The sequence below is a fragment of the Mobula birostris genome, unplaced genomic scaffold, assembly GCF_030028105.1.
Source record: "Mobula birostris isolate sMobBir1 unplaced genomic scaffold, sMobBir1.hap1 scaffold_3488, whole genome shotgun sequence".
In the NCBI taxonomy this organism is placed as follows: domain Eukaryota; kingdom Metazoa; phylum Chordata; class Chondrichthyes; order Myliobatiformes; family Myliobatidae; genus Mobula; species Mobula birostris.
Genome location: NW_027276558.1, coordinates 8581 through 33744, shown reverse-complemented (window position 1 = coordinate 33744; position 25164 = coordinate 8581). Strand labels below are relative to the sequence as shown.

General features: G+C 41.2%; 1 protein-coding gene across 2 annotated transcripts; it reads right to left on the bottom strand.

Moving 5' to 3' along the window:
* Positions 1–508: 508 nt before the first annotated feature.
* Positions 509–19151, bottom strand: LOC140193016 (centrosome-associated protein 350-like). 2 transcript variants are annotated; one of them, XR_011884560.1, is made up of 10 exons: positions 19094–19151; positions 18276–18365; positions 17901–18058; positions 16534–16664; positions 14303–14458; positions 6993–7107; positions 4611–4700; positions 4233–4390; positions 2883–3013; positions 509–594 (listed from the first exon to the last, which is right to left on the bottom strand). XR_011884560.1 is itself a non-coding variant. In XM_072250469.1 (9 exons), exons 5-9 carry the CDS (start codon positions 14375–14377, stop codon positions 582–584), a joined length of 492 nt encoding a protein of 163 aa, XP_072106570.1. In that variant the 5' UTR covers positions 14378–14458; positions 16534–16664; positions 17901–18058; positions 18276–18365; positions 19094–19151; the 3' UTR covers positions 509–581. The 2 variants fall into 2 exon arrangements, 1 of the variants encoding a protein (XP_072106570.1); XM_072250469.1 differs by lacking the exon at positions 4611–4700.
* Between the last annotated feature and the right edge of the window lie 6013 nt (positions 19152–25164).

Below are 25164 nucleotides of genomic sequence, written 5' to 3'. Positions count from 1 at the left end.
GGCCACAACTTCGTTTTACTCGGCGCCGACGGACGGGGTGCAGCGTGGGCGGTCTTTTTCCGGGGCTCGGGTGTGATACGAGTCCGGTCACGGCTGACCCAGAAGCCGTCCCTGAAGGTTCCCCTCTCCCCCTTGAAATGCGGTTTCCATTGTCCGTGAGACAACCTAATGCACTACTGAATGCTACATACTTTTCAAAGACTTGTGAACGTCAGAAGCAATATAGCAATGCAAAGGGCCTTAAGAATAAGTTGAGGGTGATATGAAGGATCTTCCAGCAATGGAACAGAAACAAAAAGAATAAAGCTAGATCAAGTCCTTTGAATAACCATATACTTAATTTCTTCAACAATTTTCCAAATTAAACAATGAATATTGTGGATAGCAAATTGATTTTGGAGTAGTATATACATAGAACTTTCTTATTTCCCTAATCAAAGACTGGCAGGACAGTCAAGGTAAGAAGGTATAACAATAATCTTACCTCTAGTTTTTTATTGAGTCTGGCCTCCTGTGCCTTCAATCTCTCCTTCTGATACTTTTCATGCACTTCCTTCAAATTGTCTACAATAGATCTCTTGTCAGATGCTGTCTCTGTTAGGGATGCAATCAAATCAAAGTTATAATAGGTAGTGGCTTCCAATTCAACCAATTATTTATCATTCAAAATATACACCTCAGCAGGGAGAAATCAACTAACAATTTTATTTAGTTTCTATTCATTTATCGCTACCTGAAGCTTAAGTTTCCAATTAAAATCCATCTGATTCAATGCAGTAATATCTGCCAGAATTAAATGGAAACTCTCACATACCATTTTGTTTTGTTTATCACACATGTACTGAGAGCCCCAGTCTTAGAACACATACCGACTAACACATGTAGGGTTCTTGGTAATGTTAACTGCTAAGGCTAATGAAATGGCGTCTCTGTAATGCTAACTGCTGATGTAATAGTTTCTCTGTAGCTGCAATATTTGGGTTTTAACTACACATTATGTTGAAATTCTATAAGACAGTAGTAAGACACATTATTCTATCTTGTTTGTCTGGGAACCGAGCTTTTGCAGTTTTTCGGTCGAGGCGAGTGAGGAGGTGGAACGAGTGCGGGAAGTGCTCGGTGATCACTGGACGGAGTCTACGGGAATTCGAGGGTCCGGAGGTTGGCAACGTTTCGGCGGAGGTCATTGAGGAGGAACACCGGAGGCGTGAGCTCCAACGATTTTTGTGCACAAACTGTTAACTTTAACAAGAGTGGCGTCTTTGTCTTTTATATTTGGTTTCTCTACTAACCACACAACAAAATAAGAGATATAAAGTGTAATCATTTAATAGCTGGATAGAATTGGGGACCACGTGAAGTGATGGAGAGATTACAGACCAGATAATGTTCTAAGTGTCGGTTGCCAGAAAACCATTGGCAAGAACTCGAGGAAGAACACTTCCTACTTCTTTTTAAAATTAGGATAACATTATTTGTTACATTGCTAAAACAAGACAGGCTTCCGAATACCATTGCATCTCTATTGGTAGAGTAATCCTTCAATACCGTACCATGTGAATAGCCTGGATTGTGGGACTCCAGGTCGGTCTTACAAGAGATATAGTTAAGCCTGGAAAATTGTAGCTATGGAGGAAAGATTGGATAAGTTTGGGTTGTTTTCTAGTCTTGAGATGTATAAAATTGGGAGGATTAAATGGCAGAAATGAGAAGGACTTATTTCCCGAACGGGGAATAAAAAAAAAAACTGAGGAGCATAGTAACTGCTGGTAGTATTAAAAGTATTTTCACTCAGAGGATTGTAGAGGGATCTGAAATACTTCCAAGGCATGAATTCCACGCATATTTAAAAAGTAGATGAATATCTAAAGAGCTGTGATCAACTGGGCTACAGAGCCTGAGGTAGGACGTGGAATTAGAATGGGTAGCTCTTTTCTCGACCATCCCAGATACAGTTTTTATGGTTCTATGAGCTTGGCTTAGAAAATAGGCAGGTAAGTTTTATTTTTCGAAACACAATTTAGTTGTTCAATTAATTTTTAAAAGTGTTTATACTTGTAAACTTTCAACTTAAAAAACTTTCTTTTATCAAGTTTTTTTGGAATGTGTCATCTCAGGTGTTTACAGAGAGAACATTTTGAGATGCAGATGTACCCTTTTTAACAATGCAACTCAATGACACATTAGATCCTTCACCCTTTCCAGCTCTTTGCAGATTCAGTCCTGAAAACAAAAAGCAGAAAACTAATTTTGAGCTTAAGAGCTTGGCAGATAAATATCATATTGTCTTTGGAATTTTGCAGTGACAAAGGATCGCAGATCGACATTGTAGACTGCTTTTCTTTTCACAAATTCTGCCTGATTCCGTGCGTGTTACAGCAAGCTACTCACAACATTTCTGAGCCAAATCCCACAGTCTCAGAAGCACAGCAAATTTTACAGTTTATCATTAAACTGCAGAATAGAATGAATTATGTCACTGGATGGAACAATCAGCTATTGAAAGAAAACCTGCTAGAAATTTAGGTAAACTTTTTGAAAACAGAAATCAAAATATCACAGATGCTGGAAATGTAAAGAGAATGACAAAATATTCAGCAGGTGAAGCAGTGTCTAAAAAGAGAGAAACAGAATTGCTGAAATAATATTTCAAAAGTCACTGTCATTGTTTCATGCTCCACCTCCTCAGTAGAAAATACTGTACTACTCATTAAAGAAGTCTGCTAAATAAATGAACAACAGTCACGTGCAACCTAATTTTAAAATAAGTACTTTCAATAGGGGAGAAGGCATCCCATTATGTTTAACTTATAAAACAGTGATACTACCAATATTCTGAGAAGTCCTTTTCCAACTAAGGCTGTATTGCCCAGTGACATTACCTTTGTAGAGAAAGTGGTTTAACCTTGGGCTTCTCAGCAGCAATGGAGGAAGGGGTTTTGATTTGTGGTTTGGTGGAACTGGACACTTTGCTTAGTTTTGCTTGAGTCCTTTTAATCGATTCATCACAGGACTGGTAATACAAGAGAAAGAAAACGGTGAAATGTTCAAAGGTTCATTTTACTGTCAAAGTATGCACGTACAACTCTGATATTTGTCTTCTCCAGATAGTCCTGAAATACAGAAAGACCATGAGAGTTGATGAAAGACACCAACTCTCCCCCACCATCAGTATGAAAAAGAAAAGAAACAATAACAATCCCTGACTCCCTGACTCACAGAGAAAAACAGCGACAATAACAATCTGCAATCCCCTGACTCACAGAGAAAAACAGCGACAATAACAATCCCTGACCTGCTCACTTGCAGAAAAAGCAGAGACAATGGCATTAAATCCACACTGCTCCCCCACAGGAAAAAAAATTACAATAACAATCCCCGACCCCCTCACCTGCAAAACAGACCAATGACAGTAACATCAAAACCCCCAACCCCCACCTTACACACAAAATATTTACAGCTCACCCACCCACCAACCAGCCACAATTAACAAAACACCAAAAACCTGAAGGAAACCAATATGAAGTACAGTCCAAAATTCACATATGTCTCAGAATATTGGAAACAGCTTTCCATCGGCATACGAAGGCAGTGGCTGCAAACTCAACAAATCAGCAAAAGCATTTTCAACTTAATAAATCCAATTTTAGTTGGTCAATTAATCAAGGCTGACAACTGAAAATATTCAGAGGATGGCAAATCAATTTGGCTAAATGCTGTAAAAAATAAATTGTAAAGACTGCAACAATCCAGATTTCTCCAAACTTTCAGAAAGCGTTGCCTCCTGCTGCTTTAACATAGCAGATACAAAGCAGGAGAATAGCAGCAATTGAGGAGAGACAACCGAACACACTATTGAATGCTGCATACATTTCAAAGACCTTTGGAAGTCAGAAGCAATATAGCAATGAGTTGAGGGTGATATAAAGGATTTTCCAACAATGAAACAGAAACAAAAAGAATAAAGGTAGATCAAGTCCTTTGAATAATCATATACTTAATTTCCTCAAACACCAGGAAATCTGCACATGCTGGAATTTCAAGCAACACACATAAACGTTCACCAGCAAACTTTATATGTTACTTAATTTCCTCAACAATTTTCCAAGTTAAACAATGAATATTGTGGAGAGCAAATTGATTTTGGAGTAGTATATACATACAACTTTCTTATTGCCCTCATCAAAGACTGGCAGGGCAGTCAAGGTAAGAAGGTACGACGATAATCTTACCCTTAGCTCTTTAATGAGACTGGCCTCCTCTGCCTTCAATCTCTCCTTCCGAAGCTTCTGCTCTTTCTTCAATTTGTTTACAACAGATTTATGTTTCCTCAGATCATCTTTCAGTGCATGAATCCTGCCCTCAATATCACTCTGCTCAGATACTTTCTCTGTTAGGGATGCAATGAAATCAATGTTATAATAGGTAGTAGCTTCCAATTCAACCAATTATTTATCACTCAAAATACATATCTCAGCAGGGTGAAATCAACTAACAATTTTACTTAGTTTCTATCCATTTATTGCTACTTGAAGCTTAAATTTCCAATTAAAATCCACCTGCTTCAATGCAGTAATAGCTGCAAGAATTAAATGGAAACTCTCACATACCATTTTGTTTTGTTTATCACACATGTCCTGAGATCCCCAGTGGCAGGAAATGCATTTTGATTTTGACACTGTCCTCCTGGTACCATTCTCCTGTAAATATAATCAAAAGCTGTCACTGTACAGTGCAATCAGATCCATAACTCACTAAATGCACTCTTAAAGCTCAGAGTACTACTAACACACAGCTGAGCAAAGCAATAGACTCTTAAATGTCTTCTTAATTGGCCCAGTAAGCCGACAGATGAAGGGCAAACAGGGAAGGAAAGAAATACTGATATCCCCCAAAATACCAATTACGCACATAAAGCCCCAACCTCGTCGGACACTGACCGGCCAGAGTCACGGCCTCGTTGGAGACGTGGCTCACACTCTCAACAGCAAATACAGTTGTGGACTCATTGAGATCATAAGCAGGGAAACATCAGGAAACAATTTAAATATAAAATCAGATTTAAAAAAAATGGAAGCTAATGGTGAGCATTGCATCAATAGGCAGAGAAACACTTGCTGCAAAATAGATTACATGCAACATTTCACTAACCAAAGCTAGAACTCACTGACCACTGCTTTTAAACCTTTTCCTTTGTGTGGTACAAATCTTGCCAGTGTAGTTTTCACGTTGATTTCCAGAGTTCAATTTGATTTGGGCTATTTAATCCCACACCCTGTCAAATACAGCCTCATTAAAGGCAGTCACTCAAATCACCTGTAAGTACTGCACTAACTCTGACCATGGAAAGTCAAAATGGGCATGGGGGAACAGATTACTGAAGAGCAAATGCCCCTTAAGAGCACTGTTGGTGACACCTCCCATTACTTTTATGATTGGACAGTAATTAGCCAGATCGGATATACTCTGTTTTTGGTGGATAGAATGTAACTAGGGACATGTAGTTGCCACTGACAGACCTGTACTGGATACGCTTGGTATGCTAGGCATTTAGTTCTGAAGTGCAACTTTAAGCACGGCACATCGGAGGTTACCCATTTTCATTATTATTGCTGTTCCTGCTACTCGCTCATTCTTTGATTTGGCTGAAAACTACCATTATAACAGTGAGGACTTTGGGAGGAGGCACAGATGCATCATTCACTCAGTTCTTCCAGTTGAATATAGTTTCACAAAGTTCATTCCAGGCTCTGGTTTAATTGAAGGTGGGGATCTTTACTGGAAAAGTGTCCTCATGTTAGCTAACCTATCACCATCACGACTGTGTGAACCAGGGTGGCAGAACTTTGATCAGATCCATTGGTTGGGGAACTGCTGAACTCTTCATTGAAGATGAGAAAATCTGCAGATGTAGGAAATCCAAAGTAATACCCAGAAAATGCTGAAGGAACTCAGCAGGCCAAGCAACAGCTACGGAAAAGAGTTAACAGTCGTGGAACAGTCCATGTTTCGAACCTAAACAGGCATCACTCCACAACTCTTCCTACGCTACAAAGATAACTGCATTGGTCCTGCTTCCAGCACCCATGCTGAGCTCATCAATTTCCTCAACTTTCTCCAATTTCCACACTGCCCTCAACTGGCCCATTTCTGACACCTCTCTCCCCTTTCTCGATCTCTGTCTCCATCTTTGGAGACAGTTTATCTACTGATACTCTTTACAAACCCACTGACTCTCACAGCTCTCTGGAAAAGTCATCTTCCCACCCTATCACTTGCAAAATTGCCATTCTCTAGCCTCAGTCCTCCATCTCCACTGCATCTGCTCCCAGAATGAAGCTTTTCATTCCAGAACAACTGAGATATCCTCCTTCTTCAAAAAAAAGGGTTTCCTTTCCTCCACTATCAACACAGCCCTCAACCACATTGCACAAATCACCCTCAACCCTTCCACCTGCTGCCACACGAGGGATAGGGTTTCTCTTGTCCTCACCTATCACCACACAAGCCTCTGCATCCCGCACGTAACTCTCTGCAACTTCTGCTATCTCCAAAGGGAGCCCACCACCAAGCACATCTTTCCGTAGGAATCACTCCCTACACGACTCCCTTGTCCACTCATCCCTCCCCACTGATCTCCCTCCTGGCGCTTATCCTTGCAAGCGGAACAAGGGCCACACCTGCCCCTACACCTCCTTCCTCACTACCATTCAGGGCCTCAAACAGCCCTTCCATGCCAGGAGACACTTCACCCGTGAGTCTGTTGGGATCACCTATTGTATCTGGTGCAAAATGCCAGGTTGTACAGCTGGATCAAAGGCTCGTCTCCACTAGGAAAGTTACAGGCACAGATTGCAGTGTCATTGCCCAGAACAAGAGTCTATTAGTAAAGTAATTGATAGTTGTTTCTGCTGCCAGAAAGTTGTCACGGTGCTTCACCAACAACATCTTAAACCGGATGGAAAAGACAAGAATGAGAATTCCCAACCAACCTTTAACTTTGTTGGCCCCAGCTGCTCGCACTTCAGCCTCCCAATCTTTCAACAGGTTTTGGAAAGCAGGAACCAGATCATTTTCCGCAATTTCAGGACCCACGGTTTTCTGAAGCTTTAAAGGCAAGAGAAAGTAAATGAGTAACAAAGATAGAGCGGGTTTCAATAGCAGCAATCTGTGCATTAACACGTGAACAGAGGAATCACAAAGACAACACCATCTTTCTTTTCCACACTCGTCTCGCTGCTGCCATCAGGTAGAAGGTGCAGGAGCCTCAGGACCCTCACCACCAGGTTCAAGAACAGTTACTACCTCTCAATCATCAGGTAGAAGGTGCAGGAGCCTCAGGACCCATACCACCAGGTTCAAGAACAGTTACTAACCCTCAACCATCAGGTTCTTGAACAACAGGGGATAAGTACACTCATTCGATTGAGATGTTCCCACAACCAATGATCTTACTTTAATTACTCTTTATCTTGTTATTTCATACTCTTGTTATTTATTGCTATTTATTTATATTTGCATTTGTACTTTATCTTTTATTGATCCTGTTCAGTTACTATTCTATAGAAATTGCTGAGTATGCCCACAGGAAAATGAATCTCAGGGTTGTGTGTGGTAACCTCACTGTTACGAAAGACCTAGATTAGTACCCTGTTTTCGCTTTCAGAAGGCGTTTTCACTGTTAAGAAAAAAAAATCAGCGGGCGATAAAAGGCAGCAGTCGATAAAAGGCAGCACACGATCTGAGTAGCTGCTCTCCCCCGGATTCGGAATGGCATTGCTTAAACACGAGCCTGTGAGCAGCCATTTGCAAGATGAGTTCTAAGGTATCGGAAAGGCCTGAAAGAGCTCGTAAGGGTGTTACACTTAGTGTAAAACTAGACATAATTAAGCGTTTCGATGGTGGTGAACGAAGTAAGAACAACGTGAGTTTGGCTTGTGGAAGCTGACGGACATGATGTTGAAGAGGTTTTGGCATCCCATGACCAAGAACTGACAGATGAAGACCTGATGCAATTGGAAGAGAAAAGGATAACAATGGAAACCGAATGAGTAATGATAAAGTACGACTTTAATTTTGAAAGGGTACGTCGGTTTAGGAGATATTTGCAGGATGGTTTGAGTCCTTACAAAGAACTGTGTGATAGAAAAGTGCGCAGGGCTCAGCAGTCAAGCAAGCCTTCCACATCAGCCACAGCAGACGACGAACCTCGACCTTCGACACCGAGGCGGGCAGAGGTAGAAGATGAGCTGCCCGCTCTAATGGAAACAGACGATGATGAGATGACACCCCAGTATCCCACCACCCCAACCCCCAGGTCACGGACAGATATCGATTTGTGGAGAATGCAACGGTAGCCGGGAGGCACACAGCACATCTTTAAGAAAGAAGCCGAAATAAACAAGCTAATTAATTAGGTGCCAGCAACACGTAATTGCCGGCCCAGATCAGAGATGACGCAATCGGAAATCGGCACTGATCTGGGCCAACAGTTACATGTCGGGCGGCACCTAATTAATTAGCTTGTTTATTTCGGCTTTTTTCTTAAAGATGTGCTGTGTGCCTCCCGGCTACTGCTGCATTCCTGCCTGCTTCGCAGCAATGTATCGCTCTGCAGATTGGAGGGTGGGGGCCACTGCACCATCCAAACTCTGACTCAACCTAACACACCATCATCAGTGTGCTCGGCGCTGCCTTCCCGATTCTGGTAAGTAATACTACACTGTACATACATTATTTCTCCTTTGTATCGGCTGTGTATTTTTATGTGTTATTTGGTATGATTTGGCAGCTTCATAGCTTAAAGGTTAGTGGAGAGAGTGTTTTTGCCAACAGCACTTGCGTGAGATTTCCTGCCGATGGCGCTTGCGTGAGATTTTTGCTACGGAGAACACTGCCGGCAATGATTGTGGAAAGGTATTTCTACTTTATATAGGCTGTGTGTTTATCATATCATTCCTGTTTTTACTATATGTTACTGTTATTTTAGGTTTTATGTGTTATTTGGCATAATTTGGTGGCTATTTTTGGGTTAGCAAACGCTCACAAAATTTTCCCAAATAAATAAATGGTAATTGTTTCTTCGCTTTACTACATTTCGGCTTACGAACCGTTTCATAGGAACGCTCTACCTTCGAATGGCGGGGGAAACCTGTATGTACTCTGAAAATAGCAACTTCAAAATTGAAAATCTGAACTGTACTTTAGCTACGGACTTCACTGCAAGATTAGTTTATATGTGGTCTTGAGCATAGAAAGTGCCTTTTGTTATGGTTTGTCATTAGCAATGATAGCAGAACATTATAAATACAATAAACTCTGTACCAGTATAATGCAATTGTTTTCCAATAATGGGTTGGTGCCAATTTCACAAGTGCTCTGGCAACCCTTATCTTGTTCTGGCATATTCCCCCTTCCTTTCCAGTCCTGATGAAAGGTCTTGGCCCAAAATGTGACTGTTTATTCACTTCAATAGATGCTGTCTGACCTGCTGAGTTCCTCCTGCATTTTGTGTGAACCCTTTCCCATGAACTTTCCTTCAACTATCACTTTCTAGAATATTCCCCTTCTCCCCTTCCCACCCCCCACCGACTTTCTTGTTCTGGCATCTTCCCCCTTCCTTTCCAGTCCTGATGAAGGGTCTCGGCCCAAAACGTCGACTGTTTATTCACTTCCTTAGATGCAGCCTGACCTGCTGAGTTCCTGCAGCATTTTTGTGTGTGTTACCTTACATAGAGCTTATTTTTGAACACGGGTTAGTTATCTTATAAAGACAAACAATATAAAGTCTTTGCCTGTTCCAAGGGTAACAATCCTAAGCTGACAAAATGGCTGTGTTTTCTGTGTCCTTTTGAACACCGGTCCATCTGTAATTTGCTTTAATTTTCGATCAGGTTTACAGTTTTGAATTATGTAATTTTATCATGGGTGGCGGGGTGGAAATACATCTCTACCAAGAGAGGTGTAAGGCGTTCCTTCCCTCCGCTAGCCTGCAGGTCACCCTTGGGCAAGGTGTAGCACCTGCTTAGCCAACCCCACCCCCCCACCTGCAATCAGGGTCACGTGAAGCCATGGGGTAAGAGGAAAGAAACCCAGAGAAATGTTGCCGTTGTGTTCAGATGTTTATCAATGATTGGATACCTCATGCTCTGGTAAAGAAATAAATGAGAGGGGAGAAAAAGGGAATGGTTAGATAAATGATGTCCATTTAGAAGTAGTATTCTTTAGTGTTACCCAGGTAAAACATAGTCACAGTCATAGTCATACTTAATTGATCCCAGGGGAAATTGGTTTTCATTACAGTTGCACCATAAATAATAAATAGTAATAGAACCATAAATAGTTAAATAGTAATATGTAAATTATGCCAGTAAATTATGAAATAAGTCCAGGACAAGCCTACTGGTTCAGGGTGTCTGACCCAAGGGAGGAGTTGTAAAGTTTGATGGCCACAGGCAGGAATGACTTCCTATGATGTTCTGTGCTGCATCTTGGTGGAATGAGTTTCTGGCTGAATGTACTCCTGTGCCCACCCAGTACATTATGTAGTGGATGGCAGACATTGACCAAGATGGCATGCAACTTAGACAGCATCCTCTTTTCAGACACCACCGTGAGAGAGTCCAGTTCCATCCCCACAACACCACTGGCCTTACGAATGAGTTTGTTGATTCTGTTGGTGTCTACAGCTGTAATGATCTATCCTTGATAATATATCCACAGATAAACCAGCTGCTTCAGTACAGATTTTACACTCATAGAGAACAGAAAGATTTAATCTCAATGCCTTGGGGTGGGACCGGAATTTTCTGGCCTTAAGAGACGGAATTTTAAATTTTTAAAGAAAAGCAAAGTTGAGAAAATATTGTCGTTGATGGCTCTGAATTCGAAAGTATGGTACACAGACAACAACGTGGGCAATTGTAATCAGCCAGTTTCTCAGGTCAAAAAAACAACTAAATAATGTTATTTAATCATTAAACAATGTTTCTTGATTGTTAAATAATATTAACCTGATTGTTATTGTTTGCAATTAACCTATGTAGGCAATGTGCCTTACCTTGAAGATTTGGATTACACTGCGGTGAGAAAAGCACGTTGATTTCAGTAGATCCGAGTGTTTTCCCAGGCTGGGAAAGTCTAAGACTAAAGGGCATAGATTTAATTGGAGACACAGAACGCAACAAGCTGTTCCGGCCCTTCAAACTGCACCGCCAGTAAGCCACCAACTTGTGCAACAATCTACAATGACCCTTTAACATACTAACCGGAATGCTTTTGGACTGTGTGAGGAAACCGGAGCACCAGGAGGAAGCCTGAGGCAACAAGTTTTATACTGAGAACAAAGACCATCTGGTTCAAAAACTATAAACACACAGGAGATTCTGCAGATGCTGGAAACCCAGCACAAAATACTGGAGGAACTCAGCAGGCCAGGCAGCATCTATGGAAATGAAATAAACAGTCGATCTTTCAGGCCGAGACTGCTCTTAAGGGCTATAAATCTGCCGATGACACAACTATTGTTGGCAGAATTTCAGATGGTGACAAGGAGCCGAAGAGGAGTGAGATAGATCAGCTGGTTGAGTGGTGTGGCAACAATCTGGCACTTGTCAGTCAGACCAAGGAACTGATTGTGGACCACAGGAAGGTGAAGTTGAATCACCACCTCCCTACACCATACCTGGTCTGTGTGAAGTCAGCAGTGGGAAGGAACCAGCAAGGTCCAGTCCATCAAAAGCTTTAAGCAGCATTTAATTAATGCACTACATCACAAAATTTACCACAATGACAGTAAAACCAAGGAACTGATTGCGGACGTCAGGAAAGGGAAGTCAAGGGAACATACATCAGTCCCAATCAAAGGGACTGTGGAAAGGGTGAGTAGTTTCAAGTTCCTGAGTGTCAAAGTCTCTGAGGATCGTCCTGGGCCCAACATATCAATGCAATTACAAAAAAAAAACGCACAGAAGTGGCTACATTTCATTCAGAGTTTGAGGAGAATTGGCAGGTCATCAAAGACACTCTCAAATTTCTAGAGGTGTACCACGGAGAATGTTCTAACTGGTTGCATTGCTGTCTGGTATGGAGGGAACACGACACAGGATCAGAAAAGGCTGCAAGTCGTTATAAGATCAGCCAGTTCCATCACAGGCATTAGCCTGTCTGGCATCCAGACGCTTTCAAAAGGCAATGCATCAAAAAGGGGGCATCTATTAAGGGCCCCATCACCCAAGATATGCCCTCTTCTCTTTGCTACCATCAAGGTGGGGGTACAGGTGGCACACTCAATATTTCAGGAACAGCTTCTTCTCCTCTGCCATCAGATTTCCGAATGCACAATCAACCCATGGACACTACCTCAGTAATTTTTAAATATCTACACATTTAATATATATAGTAATATTTTAAAATTATATACTGCTTTGTACTGCTGGCATAAAACAACCAAATTTCACAACGTATGCCAGTGATATTAAACCTGATACTGGGATGAGGTGAAAGTAAGGAAATAGCACCCTTCGTGGAGGAGATAGATGAAAGAGTTGGAGAGTTTGCAGAAGATCTCAATGAGAGGCTGTTGGAGATTCAGAAAAGGAAGCGAAGTGTCAGAATAAATTTGTAAATCCAGGTAACTCTGCGGCAAGATAAAAGTCGGTGACAAAGGTGATGAAAATGTTGGGCTCCACACGAGAGTATGAAGCAGCCCTGATATTATTGATGCCAGGGAGAGGAAGGCGAAGGTGTGTACAGGGATATGTTTGGACAACCAAAAGATAGCTGCAGTGAAAGCCCATGTGACTGTATCCTTTTAGTCCCATTACTCCTCAGGCTTTTTTGAAAATTTGTTTAAGCTTACTACTGGCTTTTCGACCTTTCGGCTCATTTTTAAACAGAACTGAAGTTCCTCTTAACTTCCTCCAGTCAAAAGTAAAAAATATCAGTGTCATCAACCTGTGCACGTGCTGAATCCCCAGATCCCTGGCACTAGGCCAACAAGTTTGTTCTAAACCCTTGTCACAGGATTATCCTTCAGATACACTGAAAAAGATCTGAGCTCAATTCAGACCAACTTTGTTCTATTTCACATCCATGTTTAAAAACAAGATAATTAAATGAATCTGGAAAAAAAAATCTCAGCACCTTTTGGCATGTCAGTCAAATAGCTTTTATATTAAAAATACACAGGTGCTTGACTTAATGATTTTTTTAAAACTATATTAGAGGAACTAAAACAACAGGAATTCTGCAGATGCTGGAAATCAAAGCAACACACATCAAAGTTGCTGGTGAACGCAGCAGGCCAGGCAGCATCTCTAGGAGGAGATGCAGTCGACGTTTCAGGCCGAAACCTTTAGTCAGGGCTAACTGAAGGAAGAGTGAGTAAGGGATTTGAAAGTTGGAGGGGGAGGGGGAGATCCAAAATGATAGGAGAAGACAAGAGCGGGAGGGATGGAGCCAAGAACTGGACAGGTGATAGGCAAAAGGGATATGAGAGGATCATGGGACAGGAGGTCCGGGAAGAAAGACAAGGGGGGGGGACCCAGAGGATGGGCAAGGGGTATATTCAGAGGGACAGAGGGAGAAAAAGGAGAGTGAGAGAAAGAATGTATGTATAAAAATAAGTAACAGATGGGGTACGAGGGGGAGGTGGGGCATTAGCGGAAGTTAGAGAAGTCGATGTTCACGCCATCAGGTTGGAGGCTACTCAGACGGAATATAAGGTGTTGTTCCTCCAACCTGAGTGTGGCTTCATCTTTACAGTAGAGGAGGCCATGGATAGACATGTCAGAATGGGAATGGGATGTGGAATTAAAATGTGTGGCCACCCTCTGAATATACCCCTTGCCCATCCTCTGGGACCCCGCCCCCCCGCTGGCTTGTCTTTCTTCCCGGACCTCCTGTCCCATGATCCTCTCGTATTACCTTTCGTCTAACACCTGTCCAGCTCTTGGCTCCATCCCTTCCCCCTCCTGTCTTCTCCTATCATTTTGGATCTCCCACTCCCCCTCTAAATTTCAAATCCCTTACTCACTCTTCCTTCAGCTAGTCCTGACGAAGGGTCTTGGCCTGAAACGCCGACTGCACCTCTTCCTAGAGATGCTGCCTGGCCTGCTGCGTTCACCAGCAACTTTGATGTGTGTTGCTGTTATTAGAGGAACTAATTGTGTTTTCATGGCTTTTGACAGAATCAGAAGGGATTCGAGCTGGAACAGAAAACCTAAAGACTAGTTTTAAAACATAAATGCACCATATCATCATACCAAAGAGATGCACTTTGTGCTGTAGCAATAACACGTACTTCAGAAAATTTGTCTGCCACCATATAGCAAACACGCCAGGATTTACAATCCACTGCCTGCCGGAGGGTCGGCATCACCAATGCTTCCAGGTCTTCCTGGGGCAGCAGCTGGGCTGTGCTCACACAACCCTCAACTGCCAACAGCCTCACCGAATCCTGTGAAAAAGATGTTCAAACCGGGTTTGAGCTGGTTCTTCATTAAAAAACAAAATTAATTTACTGAAGTTAACATTAGGAAGAACTAATCTCATCAAAAAAATCATAAAAATAAATACTGACAATATAACAATTGTTTCCCAGATGATATCCATTCAGATCACCTAGAAAGTAGCAACAGGTTTCATTACTTTGCAATGTGTGCTGGAATCTTCCCAGGATACAAGTACTGGAATGGAGATACTGAACTTGTAAGTTATAACTGCTGAAAAGGCATGTTTAATTGGGGCCCATGCAACTGTCCGAGGCTACACCTTTAGTTTGGAGAAAGTGGGAGAAACCTAAGTCAAACTTGAGAGTAAGAACTAGTTCTACCAGGTGAGGAAAGATGGTGAGGAAGGGGAACTGATAAGGTCTGTTGTCTAGAAAGAAGCAGAACTTTAAGGACTTCCTGGAAGGGGATGAAAACGTGTAAACACTAAATCCACAGTGAAAATAAAGTGATCTGGGCCAGGCAACTGTAAGTGATTGAAGTGATGGAGAGATGACAGACCAGATAATGTTCTAAGTGTCGGTTGCCAGAAAAACATTGGCAAGAACTCGAGGAAGAATACTTCCTACTTCTTTTTAAAATTAGGACAACATTATTTGTTACATTGATAAAACCAGACAGGCTTCCGAATACCATTGCATCTCTATTGGTAGAGTAATCCTTCAATACCGAACCATGTGAATAGCCTGGATTGTGGGACTCCAGGTCGGTCTTACAAGAGATATTGTTAAGCCTGGAAAACTGTAGCTATGGAGGAAAGATTAGATAAGTTTGGGTTGTTTTCTAGTCTTGAGATGTATACAGTTGGGAGGATTAAATGGCAGAAATGAGAAGGACTTATTTCCTGAACGGGGGATTAAAAAAAAACTGAAGTCCATAGTAACTGCTGGTAGTATTAAAAGTATTTTCACTCAGAGGATGGTAGAGGGATCTGAAATACTTCCAAGGTATAAATTCCCCTCATATTTAAAAAGTAAATGAATATCTGAAGAGCTGCGATCAACTGGGCTACAGAGCCTGAGGTAGGACGTGGAATTAGAATGGGTAGGTCTTTTCTCGACCATCATAGATATAGTTCCCATCATATTTATTCTTATGGTTCTATGAGCTTTGCTTAGGAAATAGGCAGGTAAGTTTTATTTTTTATTTTTAGAAACACAATTTAGTTGTTCAACTAATTTTTAAAAGTATTTATACTTCTAAACTTTCAACTTAAAAGACTTCCTTTTATCAATTTTTTTGGAATGTGTCATCTCAGGTGTTTACAGAGAGAACATTTTGAGATGCAGATGTACCCTTTTTAACAATGCAACTCAATGACACATTAGATCCTTCACCCTTTCCAGCTCTTTGCAGATTCAGTCCTGAAAACAAAAAGCAGAAAACTAATTTTGAGCTTAAGAGCTTGGCAGATAAATATCATATTGTCTTTGGAATTTTGCAGAGCAGAGGATCGCAGATCGACATTGTAGACTGCTTTTCTTTTCACAAATTCTGCCTGATTCCGTGCACGTTACAGTAAGCTACTCACAACATTTCTGAGGCAAATCCCAGAGTCTCAACAGCACAGCAAATTTTACAGATTATCATTAAACTGCAGAATTGAATGAATTATGTCACTGGATGGAACAATCAGCTATTGAAAGAAAACCTGCTAGAAATTTAGGTAAACTTTTTGAAAACAGAAATCAAAATATCACAGATGCTGGAAATGTAAAGAGAATGACAGAAATATTCAGCAGGTGAAGCAGTGTCTAAAGAGAGAGAAACAGAATTGCTGAAATAATATTTCAAAAGTCACTGTCATTGTTTCATGCTCCACCTCCTCAGTAGAAAGTACTGTACTACTCATTAAAGAAGTCTGCTAAATAAATGAACAACAGTCACGTGCAACCTAATTTTAAAAAAAGTACTTTCAATAGGGGAGAAGGCATCCCATTATGTTTAACTTATAAAACAGTGATACTACCAATATTCTGAGAAGTCTTTTTCCAACTAAGGCTGTATTGCCCAGTGACATTACCTTTGTAGAGAAAGTGGTTCAGCCTTGGGCTTCTCAGCAGCAATGGAGGAAGGGGTTTTGATTTGTGGTTTGGTGGAACTGGACACTTTGCTTAGTTTTGCTTGAGTCCTTTTAATCGATTCATCACAAGACTGGTAATACAAGAGAAAGAAAACGGTGAAATGTTCAAAGGTTCATTATATTGTCAAAGTAGGCATGTACAACTCTGATACTTGTCTTCTCCAGATAGTCCTGAAATACAGAAAGACCATGAGAGTTGATGAAAGAAAAGACACCAACTCTCCCCCACCATCAGTACGAAAAAGATAAGAAACAGTAACAATCCCCGACTCCCTGACTCACATAAAAAAAACAGCAACAATAACAATCTGCAATCCCCTGACTCACAGAGAAAAACAGCGACAATAACAATCCCTGACCTGCTCACTTGCAGAAAAATCGGGGACAATAGCATTAAATCCACACTGCTCCCCCACAGGAAAAAAAATTACAATAACAATCCCCGACCCCCTCACCTGCAAAACAGACCAATGACAGTAACATCAAAACCCCCAACCCCCACCTTACACACAAAATATTTACAGCTCACCCACCCACCAACCAGCCACAATTAACAAAACACCAAAAACCTGAAGGAAACCAATATGAAGTACAGTCCAAAATTCACATATGTCTCAGAATATTGGAAACAGTTTCCATCGGCATACGAAGGCAGTGTCTGCAAACTCAACAAATCAGCAAAAGCATTTTCAACTTAATAAATCCAATTTTAGTTGGTAAATTAATCAAGGCTGACAACTAAAAATATTCAGAGGATGGCAAATCAATTTGGCTAAATGCTGTAAAAAATAAATTGTAAAGACTGCAACGATCCAGATTTCTCCAAACTTTCAGAAAGCGTTGCCTCCTGCTGCTTTAACATAGCAGATACAAAGCAGGAGAATAGCAGCGATTGGGGAGAGACAACCGAACGCACTATTGAATGCTGCATACTTTTCAAAGACTTTCGAAAGTCAGAAGCAATATAGCAATGCAAAGAGCCCTAAGAATGAGTTGAGGGTGATATAAAGGATTTTCCAGCAATGGACCAGAAACAAAAAGAATAAAGGCAGATCAAGTCCTTTGAATAATCATATACTTAATTTCCTCAAACACCAGGAAATCTGCAGGTGCTGGAATTTCAAGCAACACACATAAACGTTCACCAGCAACCTTTATGTGTTACTTAATTTCCTCAACAATTTTCCAAATTAAACAATTGTGGAGAGCAAATTGAGTTTGGAGTAGTATATACATACAACTTTCTTATTGCCCTAATCAAAGACTGGTAGGACAGTCAAGGTAAGAAGGTACGACGATAATCTTACCCTTAGCTCTTTAATGAGACTGGTCTCCTGTGCCTTCAATCTCTCCTTCCGAAGCTTCTGCTCTTTCTTCAATTTCTTTACAAAAGATTTATGTTTCCTCAGATCATCTTTCAGCGCATGAATCCTGCCCTCAATATGACTCTGCTCAGATACTTTCTCTGTTAGGGATGCAATCAAATCAAAGTTATAATAGGTAGTAGCTTCCAATTCAACCAATTATTTATCATTCAAAATACATACCTCAGCAGGGTGAAATCAACTACAATTTTACTTAGTTTCTATTCATTTATTGCTACTTGAAGCTTAAATTTCCAATTAAAATCCACCTGCTTCAATGCAGTAATAGCTGCAAGAATCAAATGGACTCTCACATACCATTTTGTTTTGTTTATCACACATGTCCTGAGATCCCCAGTGGCAGGAAATGCATTTTGATTTTGACACTGTCCTCCTGGTACCATTCTCCTGTAATTATAATCAAAAGCTGTCATTGTACAGTGCAATCAGATCCATAACTCACTAAATGCACTCTTAAAGCTCAGAATACTACAAACACACAGCTGAGCAAAGCAATAGACTCTTAAATGCCTTCTTAATTGGCCCAGTAAGCCAACAGATGAAGGGCAAACAGGGAAGGAAAGAAATACTGATATCCCCCAAAATACCAATTACGCACATAAAGCCCCAACCTCGTCGGACACCGACCGGCCAGAGTCACGGCCTCGTTGGAGACGTGGCTCACACTCTCAACAGCAAATACAGTTGTGGACTCATTGAGATCATAAGCAGGGAAACATCAGGAAACAATTTAAATATAAAATCAGATTTTTAAAAAAATCGAAGCTAATGGTGAGCATTGCATCAATAGGCAGAGAAACACTTGCTGCAAAATAGAGTACATGCAGCAGTTCACTAACCAAAGTTAGAACTAATAATACACTAATCTTGCTCAAAATGTTGAAAAGAATGTTTCATCTTCAACTTTATGATTTTTGGAGATCAGTTCATCTTCTACTCACTTAACTATTCACAGTAACAGAAATTTTGACCAGGGGTGCCCAAACGTTTTCCTGCCACTGTATGTCAATTTAGGCAGCTGCAAGTACCATGATGTCTACTTCTGCATAGACTGCAAGTCAACGTTATTTTTTTTTCAATAATATTACTGGTATTGTGAAAATGGTATTCTTCACCATCCACTTCAAGGTTCGACATGTGTGTTTAGAGATGCTCTTCTGCACACCACTGTTGTAACGTGAGGTGATTTGAGTTACTGTCACCTTCCTGTCAGCTTGAACCAGTCAGTTGTCGTTTTGGGCCAAGATGCTTCATCAGGACTAGAAAAAAAAAGATGAGATCAGAGTAAGAAGGCGGGGGAAGACGTACAAGGTTGTGGGTGAGAGGAGAAACCAGGAGATGGGGAGTGGTGAGGTAAAGAGCTGAGAAATTGGTGAAAGAGATAAAGGGCTGGAGAAGGGGGAATCTGATAGGAGAGGACAGAAGGCCATGGAAGAAAGGGAAGGGGGAAGAGCACCAGAGGGAGGTGATGGGCAGGGAAGGAGAAAAGGTGAGGGAGCAAAATGGGAATGGGGAATGGTGAAGTGGGGGGGGGGGGGTCTTTACCGGAAGCAGGAGAAATTGATGTTGATGCCATCAGGTTAGAGACTACCCAGACGGAATAAGGAGTTGTTCTTCCAACCAGAGAGTGGCCTCATCGCGGCAGTAGAGGAGGCCATGGACCAACATGTTGGAATGGGAATGGCAAATAGAATTAAAATTGGTGGCCACCAGGAGAAGTGCCACACCTGCCCCTGGATCTCCTCCCTCACTACCATTCGGGGCACAAACAGTCCTTCCAGGTGAGGCAACATTTCACCTGTAAGACCTGGCCCAGATTGGGAGACCACTTTGACGAGCGCCTACAGTCCATCCAGCAGAGGACAACAGGACCTCTCGGTGGCCACCAATTGACCTGGTTGAGGAAGTGGAGGGATAGGTTAGTAAATTTGCAGATGACACAATGATTGGCGGGGTTGTGGATAGTGTGGATAGCGGAACATTGACAGGATGCAAAATTGGGCTGAGAAGTGACAGATGAAGTTCAACGCAGATAAGTGAGAGGTGGTTCATTTTGGTCGGTCAAATATGATGACAGAATATAGTATGAATGGTAAGGCTCTTAGCAATATGGTGACCTTTTATCCAATATTTTCATTTAATTATTTATTACTCTTTCAGTCTTTTTTCAAAGTTTTAGATTTGATCAGAAAGTCTTTCTTTCTTTCTTTTTTGATTGTATCCTCAAAATGGAATGCCCAGTCCTTTTTTTTTTGTTTTGTTTTTTAGTGTAGTGGGTTTTTTTTCCTTTTCATTTAAAACCCAATGATTTTCCCTTTCTCTTCATAAACTGCAAAGAGAATTGTTATTTTCATTTTTTTATTATATATTTTATACTAGTTTAACAATATCTATGATTTTGACAATGTCTATCTTAACCTTGGATTATATTGTTACTGATATATATATTTGAATTAATTCTCTTCTTGATTGTATTTATGCTTTTTTTAAATCAATGAAAAGATTAATGAAGAAAAAGACTCTTGGCAGTGTGGGGGATGAGAGAGATCTTGGGGTCCGAGTCCATAGGACGCTCAAAGCTGCTGCGCAGGTTGGCTCTGTGGTTAAGAAAGCATACAGTGTATTGACCTTCATCAACTGTGGGATTGAGTTTCGAGCCCGGGGGGGTAATGTTGCAGCTATATCGGACCCTGGTCAGACCTCACTTGGAGTACTCTGCTCAGTTCTGGTCGCCTCACTATAGGAAGGATGTGGAAACCATAGAAAGGGTGCAGAGGAGATCTACAAAGATGTTGCCTGGATTGGGGAGCATGCCTTATGAGAATAGGTTGAGTGAACTCGGCCTTTTCTTCCTGGAGCGACGGAGGATGAGAGGTGACCTGATAGAGGTGTATAAGATGGTGATTGATTGTTTGGATAGTCAGAAGCTTTTTCTCAGCTAACACGAGAAGGCACAGTTTTAAGGTGCTTGGAAGTAGGTACAGAGGAGATGTCAGGGGTAAGTTTTTTATACAGAGAGTGGTGAGTGCGTCAAATGGGCTGCTGGCGATGGTGGTGGAGGTGTTCTAAGAGTAAACCTAAGAGTAAATTGCTAGGTTCTAAGAGTAAACCTAGCCATTATCGGCCTGTGAGTTTGACATCACTGGTGGGTAAATTAATGGAAAGTATTCTTAGAGATGGTATATGTAATTATCTGGATAGACAGGGTCTGTTTAGGTACAGTCAACATGGATTTGTGCATGGAAGGTCATGTTTGGCAAATCTTATTGAATTTTTTGAAGAGGTTACCTGGAAAATTGACAAGGGTAAAGTGGCAGATGTTGTCTATATGGACTTCAGTAAGGCCTCTGACAAAGTTCCACACGGAAGGTTAGTTAGGAAGGTTCAATTGTTAGGTATTAATATTGAAGTAGTAAAATGGATTTAACAGTGGCTGGATGGGAGATGCCAGAGAGTAGTTGTGGATAACTGTTTGTCAGGTTGCAGGCCAGTGACTAATGGTGTGCCTCAGGAATCTGTACTGGGTCCAATGTTGTTTGTCATATACATTAATGATCTGGATGATGGAGTGGTAAATTGGATTAGTAAGCATGCAGATGATACTAAGATACGTAGCATTGTGGATAATGAAGTGGGTTTTCAAAGCTTGCAGAGAATTTGGGTCAGTTAGAAGAACGGGCTGAAAGATGGCAGATGGAGTTTAATGCTGATAACTGTGAGGTGCTACTTTTTGGTAGGACTAATCAAAATAGGACATACATGGTAAATGGTAGGGCATTGAGGAATGTAGTAGAACAGTGTGGTCTAGGAATAATAGTGCATAGTTCCCTGAAGGTGGAATCTCATGTGGATAGGATGGTGAAGAAAGCTTTTGGTGTGCTGGCCTTTATAAATCAGAGCATTGAGTATAGGAGTTGGGATGTAATGTTAAAATTGTACAAGGCATTGGTGAGGCCAAATTTGGAGTATTATGTACAGTTCTGATCACCGAATTATAGGAAGGATGTCAACAAAACAGAGAAAGTACAGAGGAGATTTACTACAGTGTTACCTGGGTTTCAGCACCTAAGTTACAGAGAAAGGTTGAACAAGTTAGGTCTTTAATGTTTGGAGCGTAGAAGGTTGTGGGGGGACTTGATAGAGGTATTTAAAATTATGAGGGGGATAGATAGGGTTGACATGGATAGGCTTTTTCTATTGAGAGAGGGGAGATTCAAACAAGAGGACATTAGAACAAGAGAGTTAAGGGGCAAAAGTTTAGGGGTAACAGAATGGGAACTTCTTTACTCAGGGAGTGGTAGCTGTGTGGAACGAGCTTCCAGTAGAAGTGGTAGAGGCAGGTACGATTTTGTCATGAAAAAAAAATTCATTAGGAAAATGGACAGGAAAGGAATGGAGGGTTATGGGCCAAGTACAGGTAGATGGGCCTAGGTGAGAGAAAGCGTTCGGCACGGACTAGAAGGGCCAAGATGGCCTGTTTCCATGCTGTAATTGTGATATGGTTATATGGAAAGCAGGAGATTGCAGCTGAGAGGAAAAATGGATCAGCCATGATGAAATGGCAGATCAGACTTGATGGGCCAAATAGCCTAATTCTGATCTGCATCTTATGGTCTTAACCACATTCTCTACTACCCCTTTATAATCCCTCCCCAATCCTATCGCCCTCTTTCTAATCCCACACCACTTCCCCACTACCCACAACACAATTGCGTCGTGTTCTGGTTGCTTCATGATTGGAAAGGTGCAGAGGAGGTTTGTAAACGTAACTTTGCTGGATCAAAGAACAACAGTACAAAAAAGATCGTTACTTATCTTTCCACCCGTTTATTTCTTCGAGCTCAGCCGGCGAGTGAATTGGGACCCGACATCAGGGAGAGAACCTTTCTGATCTCCCCGGCAGTTCAACACATTCACTGCCTGATGTCAGAATTGTCAGAAGTTATAAGGCCACCGATACAAAAGAACAATCAATTTGATAATTATTCCAGCCAAGTCAATGGACTATTGATACAAAGAATAATCAGCTTGATAACCATTCCGGCCAAGTCAATGGACTACTGATACAAATGAACAATCAGCTTGATAATTATTCCGGCCAAGTCAATGGACTATTGATACAAATGAACAATCAGCTTGATAATTATTCCGGCCAAGTCAATGGACTATTGATACCAATGAACAATCAGTTTGATTAATTATTCCGGCCAAGTCAATGGACTATTGATACAATGAACAATCAGCTTGATAATTATTCCGGCCAAGTCAATGGACTATTGATACAAAAGAACAATCAATTTGATAATTATTCCAGCCAAGTCAATGGACTATTGATACAAAGAATAATCAGCTTGATAACCATTCCGGCCAAGTCAATGGACTACTGATACAAATGAACAATCAGCTTGATAATTATTCCGGCCAAGTCAATGGACTATTGATACAAATGAACAATCAGCTTGATAATTATTCCGGCCAAGTCAATGGACTATTGATACCAATGAACAATCAGTTTGATTAATTATTCCGGCCAAGTCAATGGACTATTGATACCAATGAACAATCAGTTTGATAATTATTCCGGCCAAGTCAATGGACTATTGATACAATGAACAATCAGTTTGATAATTATTCCGGCCAAGTCAATGGACTATTGATACAATGAACAATCAGTTTGATAATTATTCCGGCCAAGTCAATGGACTATTGATACCAATGAACAATCAGTTTGATAATTATTCCGGCCAAGTCAATGGACTATTGATACCAATGAACAATCAGTTTGATAATTATTCCGGCCAAGTCAATGGACTATTGATACAATGAACAATCAGTTTGATAATTATTCCGGCCAAGTCAATGGACTATTGATACAATGAACAATCAGTTTGATAATTATTCCGGCCAAGTCAATGGACTATTGATACCAATGAACAATCAGTTTGATAATTATTCCGGCCAAGTCAATGGACTATTGATACAATGAACAATCAGTTTGATAATTATTCCGGCCAAGTCAATGGACTACTGATACAATGAACAATCAGTTTGATCGACACCCCAGCCACCTGAATTAAAGTAAGGAATGTCCTACCTGGTTTGCTGGAGCCACAACATAATTACAAAGATAAGTCAAATTTGTGTTTTAATTAAGAAAGCAATGTTCTGTCTAATTTCCATCAGGTACTGCTTTTTGTCAAAATCAAAAGGTGTGAAAAGCCCAGAGACATCTTATGTGGATCTGGACGAACCTTAACCCTTATCTTGCTCCAAAGAAAGCAGCTGTGAGACATTATTCAAACACACTGCAGTCACAGACATAGTCAGTACCGAGTCCATTGTTTACAGGGATCTGAGAATCCCCCATTCCCTTAAACTTTATCAGGTTTACCAGGATGCTCCCCAGATCAGAGAGCATGTCTTTATGGGAATGGGTGAATGAGTTAGGGCTTTTCTCCTTGGAGCGAAGGAGGGTGAGAGGTGACTTGATGGAGGAGATGAAAAAGGCATAGATCAAATGGGCAGTCAGAGACTTTTTCCCAGGTTGGAAGTGGCTAATGGGGAAGGGGGGCATCATTTTAAAATAATTGGAGGGAAGTATAGGGGGGATGTCAGAGGTAAATTCTTCACACAGAGTAGTGAGTGTATGGAACACCCTGCCAGGGGTGGTGGTAGAGGCAGATACATTAGGGACATTAAAGAGACTCTTAGATGGGCACATGGATGACAGAAGAATGGAGGGCTCTGTGGAAGGGAAAGGTTAAATTGACCTTAAAGTAGGTTAAAGATTAGCACCACATCGTGGGGTGAAGGGCCTGTACTGTGCTGTCAGGTTCTATGTTCTGTCCCTCCACAGCTATATATTCTTACCATCATTAAGGACCCCCACCACCCAGGACATGCCCTCTTCTCATTGCTACCATCAGGGAGGAGGTACAGGAGCCTGAAGACCCACAGTCAATGATTCAGGAACAGCTTCTTCCCCTCTGCCACCGGATTTCAGAATGGACATTGAACCCAAGAACACCACCTCACTGTTTCTTGCAGTCTTTTTGCACTACTCATTTAGTTTAATTTTTAGTATGTTTCCTATTGCAACTTACAGTGTTTTTATGTCGCAAGTTTCACAACAACTTTCCCAATATATGTCAATGATGTGAAACCTGATTCTGATCAAGTGTGGTGA

What these genes read in the sequence shown, in the direction of transcription:
- LOC140193016 (XM_072250469.1), bottom strand. Translation starts at nt 14,377, where the DNA reads ATGCCGACCCTCCGGCAGGCAGTGGATTGTAAATCCTGGCGTGTTTGC. An exon ending in TGGCAGACAAATTTTCTGAA is followed by an intron (nt 7,108 to 14,302) that starts GTACGTGTTATT and finishes TTGCCTTTAAAG; the next exon opens with CTTCAGAAAACCGTGGGTCC. An exon ending in GTCTCATTAAAGAGCTAAGG is followed by an intron (nt 3,014 to 4,232) that starts GTAAGATTATCG and finishes TTGTATTACCAG; the next exon opens with TCCTGTGATGAATCGATTAA.